The sequence below is a fragment of the Sorex fumeus genome, unplaced genomic scaffold, assembly GCF_029834395.1.
Source record: "Sorex fumeus unplaced genomic scaffold, SorFum_2.1 ptg000024l, whole genome shotgun sequence".
Lineage (NCBI taxonomy): Eukaryota > Metazoa > Chordata > Mammalia > Eulipotyphla > Soricidae > Sorex > Sorex fumeus.
The window spans coordinates 55,270,424-55,280,948 of NW_026606081.1; the positions used below are offsets into that span (position 1 = coordinate 55,270,424).

At 60.0% G+C, this 10,525-nt stretch overlaps 1 protein-coding gene across 1 annotated transcript; it reads right to left on the minus strand.

Annotated features, from left to right (window-relative positions):
* Positions 1-183: 183 nt before the first annotated feature.
* Positions 184-7,868, minus strand: CTSH (cathepsin H). The gene is made up of 12 exons (XM_056114200.1): positions 7,742-7,868; positions 5,143-5,174; positions 4,659-4,764; positions 4,172-4,242; positions 3,630-3,734; positions 3,072-3,158; positions 2,731-2,786; positions 2,438-2,519; positions 1,609-1,677; positions 1,284-1,390; positions 692-817; positions 184-429 (listed from the first exon to the last, which is right to left on the minus strand). The coding sequence occupies exons 1-12, from the start codon at positions 7,830-7,832 to the stop codon at positions 354-356; spliced, it is 1,008 nt and encodes a 335-aa protein (XP_055970175.1). The 5' UTR covers positions 7,833-7,868; the 3' UTR covers positions 184-353.
* Positions 7,869-10,525: the final 2,657 nt, after the last annotated feature.

A 10,525-nucleotide genomic window follows, 5' to 3' on the forward strand; every position in this document is an offset into this window, starting at 1 on the left:
GACCCCTGAGCACAGTATCAAGAGTAGCTGGGTGCAGGCTGGGCTGAGGAACAGGTCTCCTTGTCTATGATGTGGTTTTAGATTCTGGCTCTGGCAAGTCAGTGACCAAGAGAACCCAAGCCCTTGGTGGGCAAGTAGCAGGTAGTGGGCCAGGACCCGGCACAATACAGACCAGGAGGTGTGCACACTTTATTGAGAAGTTGCCCTCTGTTGGGAGAGAAGGTGCTTGGTGCAGGGCTGCTGGCCACTGGACGGGAGGCTGGTCTCGTCTCTTCTTTTTGGCGCCTGGACTCCCACTGGGCTCCTCTGCTCTGCCAACTGTCTTGTCCTGCCTGCCAGGCGAGGCCCTGCCCTCACAACTGCGGGATGGGGTAGGAGGCGCAGGCCGCCAGCCCACACATGTTCTTGCCCCGCTCAATGAGAAAGTACCTGCGGGAGGGGCAGTTCTAAGCCAGGGTGCCTCCGCATCTGCCCCTCCTCGAGCCCGCCCCCGTTCTCCCTCATCATTGCACCTCAGAACCAGGGAGGCCCTCATGAGGGGACCACTTGGATCCCTACTGATGCCCCAGGTGCTCTGTGGACACTGGCTTGGTCTGTGCAGATGTGTTCCTCACAGTCATAAATGCTGCATCTGGGGCTTGTCTGACTCGATCCTCAGAACCCCCCTGCCCCAAGTCCCCTGGCTGCTTACCCATTCATCCCCCATTGGGGACCCCAAGAGTTTTTCACAATCCAGTAAGGTATCCCATTTTCCTCTCCATACCCCACAGCCAGTACTGCGTGGTTAACTCGGTCTGGAGTCTTATGACAAGACGAGCTGGAAGAGGACAGTAAGAAGGGTCAGCGCCCCGAGAGAGGTCGTCCCCGGCACAGGGGCTCTGGGGAAGGCTGGACCCTTGTGAGCCTTCCCAGCACCTTCCTGCTGTTGCCAGGACTACATTGCCGAAGTGCAGAGAGCTGTGGCCCTGCTTGGGCTTTAGAGGTCAAGTTACTAGGTACTGAGGGTGTTTTCCTTTCTGACCGCAAACAAGCTTTCCATGAGATTCTGAGAAAGCAAGGGTCAGGCTGTTGTGTTGTATGACTAGGCTGCTGGGAGGGCAGCATGGCTGGAAGGGTATCCTTGCTGGGAAGGGGACACCACGTTGCCATTCTGAAATGAGCTGAGGAAGGCGCCCCAGCTTTGGCAAATCTGAGCATGTTTCTGCAGGCCTGTGTGGACCCGGGACAGCAGGGGGAGGTAGAAGGTGGGGTGGGGAGGCTGGACTGGCCCTCCCGTGGCTCACCTGGAATAGATGCCCTTCCTGTAGCGCATGAAATCGCTCGTGACCTCGAAGGCAAAGCTGACAGGGTTGTACAGGGCCACTGCCTCCACCATGGCCTCCTCGTCATTCTGTGGGCAATGACAGGCCTGTTACCAGAGATGTGGGTGTCTGCCACAACAAATATATCAGAAGCCAGTGTTCCAGCAGCTCTGCCCTCCTGGCTATCCCTGAAAGAGTCCCTCAGCTCTGGAAGGCCGGGAGAGGACCAAGGGGGCTCCTGACCAGTGCCAACCCCAGAGCTGGGGGGACATGGTCCTGATTCATAGGTGACGGGTTCAACACTCACCAGGGTAATGTTGGCGACGTCCTTCACGAAAGCAATGGCCTTCTCGGGCTGAAACTTGCAGTGGCTGTCCTATGTGGGGCAGCAAAGGGCAGCGATGGGGCACCGGTGAGGACTAGCCCTGTTCAACACTGAGAGAGCAAAAGCCCCCTGCTGGGTGGTTCCACAGTCACTTAGAGGAGAACAGTTGCCTGTGACCTTAGTGTGGAGGCTGAGGCAGAGGTGGGCTTGACCCCTACTGAGCAAGGGAGTTGAGTGAGCAGCTACTGGAAGGGTATGTGGCGAGGCTGTGTGCTATGGCTGTGTGTGCTGAAGGTATGTGCCGAGGCTGTGTGGATTGGTTGTGGCTGTGTGGTAAGGATGTATGCATCAGCTGTGGGATGGATGCGGCTGTGTGTGGTGAGGGTGTGTGCTGAGGCTGTGCAGCGGTTGTGTGATGGATGTGGTTGTGCGTGCCGTGGCTGTGTGTGCTGCAGCTGGTGCGATGGATGCAGTTGTGTATGCGGTGAGGCTGTATGGTGAGGGCGTGTGGTAAGGCTTGCTGAGGCACACTGCAACTGTGTGTGCTGCAGCTGCGTAGAATAGATGTGGTTGTGTATGCTGTGGCTGTGTGTGGTGAGGCTGCGTGCTGTGGCTGTGGGATGGATGCGCTTGTGCGTGGTGAGGTTGTGTGCTGAGGCTGTGTGTACTGCAGCTGTGCGGGATGGATGCGCTTGTGCGTGTTCTGGCTGTGTGTGTGTGTGTGCTGGTATGAGCCGTAGGTTTGCTGGGCTTGGGCAGGAAGGAACATGCAGAGGAGTACAGACAGGTGAGGTTCTGGGGGTGCAGTTACCTTGCCCTGGTAGGGATAGCTGTCTTCGCCCATGATGCCCTGGTTGTAATGGATGTATTCGAAGGCCTGGCTGGGCAGACCCCTGCAAGAAATGCACATGGGAGTGCCCACTTGGGTGTTGCTGGGACTGCCTGGCAGCTTCAGGGCCTTGGCTTGGGAGTCCCCGCAGCAGTGGAAGACTTAGGTCACCGGCTGAGGGACCAGGTGGGGATGACAAGTAGTTCTGCTGCCAGGGTGGGGCAGTGCCTCTCTGGGGCCCACCAGCAGAGGGGTTCGGGGCCCATAGGACCTACCCCTGGCAGCCGTGGTTGTTGAAGTTCTGGGCGCAGTCCACCAGCTGCTGTTCTGCCTGTGGGGGGGAGAGGGGCAAGTCCTTTAACATGCAGCCTGCAGGCCCCACTCTTCCACCTGGGAGTGTGCCGAGGGCAGAGGGAGGAGAGCGACCTGACCAGAAGTGTGGCTGGGGCCCACCCCACCCACTCTGACCCCCTCACAAAGTCAGATGCTGCCTCCTGCACAGGCCCAGGCAACGGGGCCGCCCCCTCCAACCTGAGTTCCATCACTGAGCCCAGGCAGGACCCCAGCCCCTAACCTGGGCCCTTGCAACCTCCCTGACCAAGGCTAAGTCACTTACCAAGGACAGCAGCTTCCCACCTGCAATGGCCACTGCAGACTCCAGGGCCCCAGTAGTGGAGAAGGTCCAGCAACTGCCACAGGCGCCCTGCAAGGGGATAGGGTCAAGCCTGGACACTGTATCCAGGCCAGCCCTTGGCCTTCCCGCTGCTACCCAGCAGAGGGCGCACCCGGGTGCCCAACCTTCCCACCTCACCTCTTTCCGCCCAGCAATGGCATGGTCAGTTCAGGCCATGGACCAGGGCCACAGGCAGGGCAGCTCGGGGCCAGGAGGTTCCAGCTCTCAAAGCCTGCTTCTGTGCCCCATCATATCTCCAGCCCTTGCCATCTCCCCAGCCCAAGGGTCTTAACTGTCAGTCTAGGGAACCCCTGGCTGCTGTCTCACACACGAGTCTGGGGACTTATATAAAGGTCAGAGGCTCCGGTGGCTCCTCCATCATCCCACTTCTCTCTCTGGAGTTGCGTGAGAGGCATGGGGAGCAGAGACCCCTAACAGGATCTAGAGTCTGGGCGGCTTCCTGCCCGAGGCTGGGGTCAGGCAGGGGGACCATGCAAATACCTGGTTTTTCACTGGTGAGACAAAGTTTCCCTTCTTCCGCCAGTCCACAGAGGTGGGGTATGGGCCTGACCCCCGAAGGTAGTTGCCTCTGGTGGCTGAGCAATTCTGAAACAAGCAAGCAGGGTAATTTTTCAGGAGGAAAAAAAAAGCCATTTTCACAGAAGAGTGGTTCAAATAGGAAGGGAGCATGAAGGACTCTGCCACCGCCCCCCTCCACCCCCCATCTCAGAGAGATCCACTCTGCGTGTCTCAGGACAGGGCTGTCGGGCTGAGCATGTCAAGACACTTTTCTCAGTTGAATCTGAGTTTCAGACACACGGAGGAGAAGCAGAAGCAGAGTCTGTCCTAGGATGAGCTTTGGCTAAACTCGGCCATTGTTTATCTGAAGTTCCGTTTCCCCCAGACACCTGCATTTCTCCTGGCACCCCTAAGTTCAGGGTCCCCAAGCATCTGGGGGTGCCCTGGGCCAGGAGTGGCTTGTAGCAGGGCAGGCCTCAGTGCCCAAGCAGATACACATCTTCGCTCACACGAAGGTCACCCACCTGAGGCTGTGACCAGAGATATTTGCGTTTTATCTCAGCAAAGCTCATGTCTGAAAACTGGTTCAGTCCCACTGAAATAGAGAAGGTGAAACAAGACCCAGATAAACAAAAGCAGCTCAGTGGTCTGATAAGGAAACAGAAGCCTGTGGGGCCAGTTCCCTGAGCCTGGTGGCCACTGTTCCACCCCCGTGGCCTTTCCACCAGCCCCTCTGCTGGGCAGTGCCCAATGCTAGCGGGGGAGCTTGCAGTGACCCTGTCCCCAGCCTCTTCCAGCCCTCGTCCTCTACTGCATACCATGCGAGCTGCTTGGGGGCAGAGGTCAAGCACCTGTGGCTGAACCCATCTGGCCAACGCTGGGCAGACCTGCATGCCTCTGTCTGCCCCTGGACGTGCCTAGCACTGGCTCGAACCCTGGACATGGCAGCATCCGTCAGGAGTGTTTTTGGCTCTGAGAGCCACCCACACACCCCGGGCAGCCCCCACGCACTCTGAAACGTGTGGTTCCCCGCGTTGTGGGCTTTCATCTTGTCCCGGTTGTGGAGGAAAGTCCGAAGTCTGTGTGAGTACTCCCCCGAGCTGTATTTCTTCTGGTGCTGAAACAAAGTGCACAGCATGAGGCAGCTCCCAAGGGGCACAGGAAGGCAAGGGCCCTGAGGATGAGGTTTTCCTTCTGCACCAGTGGGTGGGACATGGTCCCTGTTCCTCAGTCAGTGGCAGGGCCCAGATGCAGAGCCACAACATCGTCTCTGCCCACGCCGGGCATGGAAAGGGTGGGGAGGCCCAGGGCTGCCGGGGCCAGGGCTTCACAGAGGCAATGTTAGGCCGAGTCACCAGCTCCCGCCCAGGGTCAGCACAATGTGGTAAGACCCACAACGGGGCTCGAAAATCCCCTTTGTCTTGTTTCTGGCACACTCCGATAACAGGAAGTGCAGTGAACCCCAGAACCACAGAAAGAAGAAGCGGGCACTGACCTGCAACATCCACGTTTTGAAGCGGAACGTCTCTGCCAAAAAAAGAGAAACGTGGTGGCCGAGGCAGCAGCTGCCTGACCCGAGCTTGCCTGTGCTCACACCCCATGTGGAGCGGGGGCTGGGCACCCTACAGGAATGAACCGAAACCCCAGCTCTTCTGCTCTAGGCCGGGCTAGTTTTGAAACGTCACATCTGGAGTGCTGCTGCTGCGCATGTGCACTGTGGGAATGCCCCAAACGCAGACAGGACTGAGCGACCCCCGTCTTCGGGCAGTTAACACTCAGACACTAGCCAGTAAGCCTTTGTGAGTGTGTGGTTGCGCCAGTGAAGCTTTATGAGACGGGCACAGGGGTGCAGGGGTGGAAGCGACAGCCTTGCAAGGCTGATCACAAATTTGATCCCTGGGGCTCCAACAAGCAATCCCTGCCCTCCGCAAGCACGTATGAGCCCTGGGGCAGCCCCCGCAGAGCACCACAACCAAGTGCATGTGTGACTGGCCATGGCTGCAGCAGCAGAACAAGAGGGCGGACAGGGCCACGGCTCTACCAGGCTGATGGTGGGGGATGAGGAGTATTTCATCTGAGGGTTGAACAGTGTCCACCAACTTCCCAGCATTTCACCATTTAGATTCTATTGCTATGGTGCCTCACCCAGCCATGCGTGGGCAACAAGGGCCACACCTGTGGTGCTCAGGCTACCAAGAGGTGCTGGGGTGAGGGTGGGGTGCAGGGGGTTTCAGATGGGCCCAGGTCCCTGCACAAGGCAGCCAATGTGCTCTGCAGCTCAGCCATGTGGGCCTGGACAGGGCACTTGCTCCTCATATCCTCCCTTGGATCCGTCACTCTGATCTGCAGACACCACACACACAAGCAAGCTTCCCCACCTCATTTCATTTCACGTGGGTCCCCCTCCTTGGGCGCCCCTGCACTCCAACTTGGCTGTGCCCCAAGGGGACACATGTCTCTCCACCTTTTACACAAGAGCCCACAAAGCACACACTTCAGTCACCTCCACTTGTAGGACCCACAGTGTCAGCAGGGCAGACACTGCACCTGATGACAACAGCTAGGATGCACACCATGGAAAGGAATCACCCAAGATGAGTCATGGGACTCACCCTGGAGAGTGTGTCCTGGCCAGAGGGACAGCGTAGCTATGGGGAAGGACCAGCAAACAACTTCGGGAGGGAGAGAAGTGGACACCGGAGGGATGCACAAGGACCCACAGATGGGCCTCACGCCCAGGGGGAACATCTCCATGGTTTCTAGACACTCAGGGGCTGTGAGTGGTGGAATCTGGCCTTGGGATCTGTGGAATCCTGCTGCTATAAGCGGGCCCACTGGGCTTTGCCAGGAGCGAGGCCTGGCCCCAAGCAGGCAGCTCCCCACGTCCCCTCAGACGCCTGCCAGCCCTTCCAGAGCCTCTCATGCTCCATTTCCTTGAACCCACAGTGTTCCCACTCGGCTTTGGGCCAAAGCTGGTTAGGGAGGAGAAGGGGAAAGTCCAGCCACCGTTGGTGCTTTCTCTACAGACTTTTGTGTCCCAGAGTCTGGGACTACAGCAGGGGAAGGGCTGAAGAACCCTGTCGTCACAGCAGTGCGGGGACAAGAAGGAAATTCCCAGAAGTCTGGGAGTCGGACTTGGGTGTGTGTGCGGGAATGGGGGGGTCTGGGGGCAGTGGGCGTGCCATTCCCAGGGCGGAAGCAGATGCCCGTTCCTCTCCCAGCCATTTCCGGGGACAGAGACCTGAGTCCTGGCCCCTGTTCCGGGTGGTTCTTTGGAGAATGATGGATGTGGGGGACAGGCCTGGGGCAGCCTTTGGCTGCAGGGGTGCCACACAGTTCAGGACCCGGCCTGAGGACCCCGAGGTGGTTTTGGAAAGGAGGTGGGAAAGCTGGGCCTCCTCCTGGGGACCAGGGATCCCCGAAGGAAAAGCAGAAGGACCTGCGGGTGCCCCTGCCCCACCCCAGTATTTACGGCCAATCCGCTTCAATCCACTGGACCCATCCGTGGGTCTGTGCAGGGTCTGAAAGGGGCTGTGACTGGCCACACCCAGAATAGTGCCTCTGTGCTCAGGGCAGGTGGACGTCTGGTGGGACAGCGCCTGGTACAGCATAGCGGGTCAAGGTCAGCAAACGCCACCAGCCCGGGGAGGACGGGCTGGACCTGGGCCCCCTTCCAGAAGCTCTAGAGCCCAGTGCCAGGCCCCCCACCCCCCCTAGGCAGCGGGGGTACCGAGTTACCGAGCTCGGCACTTGAAAGGTCCCAGCAAGAACCGGTGGCCTGGGGACTGCCGTTCCCCGGACTAGCAGGTGCGGGCCAGGTGATCTACGGGGTCTCAGCGAAGGGCTCTCACGGGCACTCACGCTGCACGCGGCCAACTCGGCCCAAACGGGGCCAGGCCCCCAGTTTCAGGGGCTGGACTTGCACCTCCGACAAGTGGCCGCGGCCGTCCTGGCATGAGGCTCCGCACCTCGCCGGAACGTGTGCGGGTGAGCGCTGCCCATCCAGTCTGAGCACACGGCCGAGGGGTCTCGGGGGACCCTCCCCACTCCCCACGCGCAGGCCCCGCACCGCCTCCCCGGCCCGCAACTCGTACCTAAAGAGCTCACCGACACGTTGGCAGCGCCGCAGGCCGGTGCTCCCAGGAGCAGAGCCCCGGCGCAAAGCAGCGGCAGCGCGAGCCACATCGCGGGAGAGCTCGGCGGGCACTGCGGCGGCGGCGGCGGCGGCGGCGGCGGGAGGGGTCTGGACGGGACTGGGCTGGGGAGGGGTTGGGCGGGGCCTCCTGGCGGGCCGGGGCGGGGCCGGGGCGGGGCCTCCGGGCTGGGGCGGGGCATGGGCATGGGCGGGGCCTACTGTAAGGCGGGGCCTCGCCACAGCGCAGGGGCGAGGGGCGGGCCCTCTGGCGGGGCAGAGCCTTGGACAGCACGGGGCGGGGCGGGGCCTCCGGGGCGAGGCCTGGCGTGGGGCGGGGCTGCACCGTGGCGGTAGCAGGAGCGCGGGGCGGGGCCTCTGGGCGGGGCCTCACATGGGGCGGCGCCTGTCGTGGGCGGGGCTTCGCCGCCACCCGGGCAGGAGCGGAGGGGCGGGGCGGGCAGGGCTTCTCACAAACAGCTGCTGGGCGTCCCCCAGGTGTGGTTAGGGCCCCGAGGCCCGCCCATCCGGGCTCTGTCAGCCCCACTTTGGACCTTTCCTCCCCGGGGGCTCTGTCTCTGCCCCGTGGGGAGCAAATTCCTGGAATGGTCTCGCGGTGATGGCCACTGTGCTCTTTGTCTATTTATGCGCCTGACGCCTCTGCATGTGCTTGGGGTCTCGATAAACATGTCCTGGGTGGCGCTCCCAATTTCCTGCTGTGCTTCTCCTGCACAAGGGCCAGTCTCTGGTGCCCCCTGACCTACTCCCTTGGCTGAGGGCTCGGGGGCAATGTGCAGTAGGTGGGGGTGCAGGAATCTGCTCTCCTGCCCCCACCCCAGACCTGGTGGGTCTGAAGGGAGTATGTGAAGGTGACTCTGGAGGCCAGATCTGGAGGGGCAGTGGTCCCAAGGGAGGGAGGGAACAGGGAGGTGGCTCAGGCTGGAGAGCAGGCTGACTGCAGGAGAGGTAACAAGTGTGCCTTTCTCACCACAAGTGGAATGTCCGGGCAGAGAAGTGGGCCATAAACACTGCAATGCAGGTGGCCGCCTCGGCACATTCCTAAACAGGGCTGAGGGACTCAGGACCTCAGTGAGATTGCACCACCCATCACACAGCCACATCATTGCCCCCTCCCTGCCAAGACCCTCAGGACTCTGCAGCAGAACATGACCCTCCCCAGCCACAGCCTCAGATCCAGATCACTGGCTTTCACTGGAATGAGCCACAGAGCTCCCTGAGCCCCTCTAAAGGAAGATTCAGCCACCCTGGAGCTGATCTGGGTCATCTGGTTGCACCTGGACAAAGGAGTCCAGCGGACTGCAACATGAAGCCCACGTACGAGGAAAGAGCAACTCCTTGCCCAGCTCAGCCAAGAGGCAGGATTGTGCAACTCCTAGACAATCAGGATCTCCCCAACGCCCACAACCCTGAGGAGTCACTTCTTGCCTGCCCAGCACCCCACAGCCATGTCTGGCACATGACTGCTCTGGGCGGCTCATGACAGCTTCCTCCCGCAGATGGCTCTTGAGGTGTGTTTAGGTTGTAAATGAAGCAACTCTGGGGGGAAGGCTCACCCAAGAGTGCTCAGGGAGCCTCATCTGATGCTGGGGATCCAACAGTAGCTACTGCATGCAGTGAACGTGCTTAACCCCTTTGTTCCACTCCAGCTCTGGAAGCTGCATTTTATCCCTTCTCAGACTGAGGGACAAACATTGATTAGTGTGTGGTATCTGCATTCCCTGTGGGAACCTACTGGAATGAGCCCCTGGAAATTGGGGTGCAGGTGCTCATCCGCTGCCAGGATGCAAGGCCAGTGGGATGTGGGGGTGCTGTGGGATGGTGGAGTTTGGGGCTAGTGGGATGGTAGGGAGGCTGGGGCAGAGGGAGTTTGGAATCACTCCGAGAAGCAGCAGCTACTGTTCAGGTTTTAGTTTGTGGGGGCTACACTCAGTGCTAATGGGGTACTAGGGTACATGTAGTCATTGAATAGGCCTCGGAGTCACTCCTCAGCCCTTTTTTGAAGTGTTGAGGATGTCATGAGCAGGTCTGAAACATGGCTATAACTGCAGCTGGGCCAGACAGCCTCAGAGGTAGCTGCATGTCAAGTGTCTGCAAAGGAGCCTTGTGGGGTGGGAACATGCTGCTCGAGGGAGCTGTGGTCTTCGCCCTCACTCCGTCTGCAGGGGTGCAGCTGGAGAGCAGACAGCAGGTCACGAATGTGGAAGCCATTTCCACCGAGTAGACAGCAGAGGAGAGATTTGCCAGAATCTAAGATGATGCCATTTCCCACCAGCCCCCTGATGCCTTTGAAGTCTGAAGTCATTCATCGTTAAGAACAAGCTGCCCGTGTTCACAGATCCTAGGCCTCACCACCTCAGCAATAAGTGTTCCCCTTCCGTCTTGACTGTTCTCGAGTGTGCACTCACAGACATAAGCGACTGTTCTCCATCCTCAGGGCTGTGATTGTGAAACGCAGTGATAGGAATGAGGCTCTGGAGTGTCCCCCTGTGGCCAGCTACAGTCCTGGAAAGCAGCCCAGGCTTGTTTGAGCCTAGCCCAGTCTGGGAGCAGCAGTGGCTGCAAGGGCCATGAGGGTCGGGCTCTCAGGGCCCCTGGCCTGGCCGCTGGGAGATGGAGCCCCTCAGGACCCAGAGGGAACTGCACCGAGCACCAGCAGAGGCTAAAGAGATCTGGGTGAAATAGGAGACCTCCCAGTCCACATGAAGGAGACCCATCAGCGCCCCCA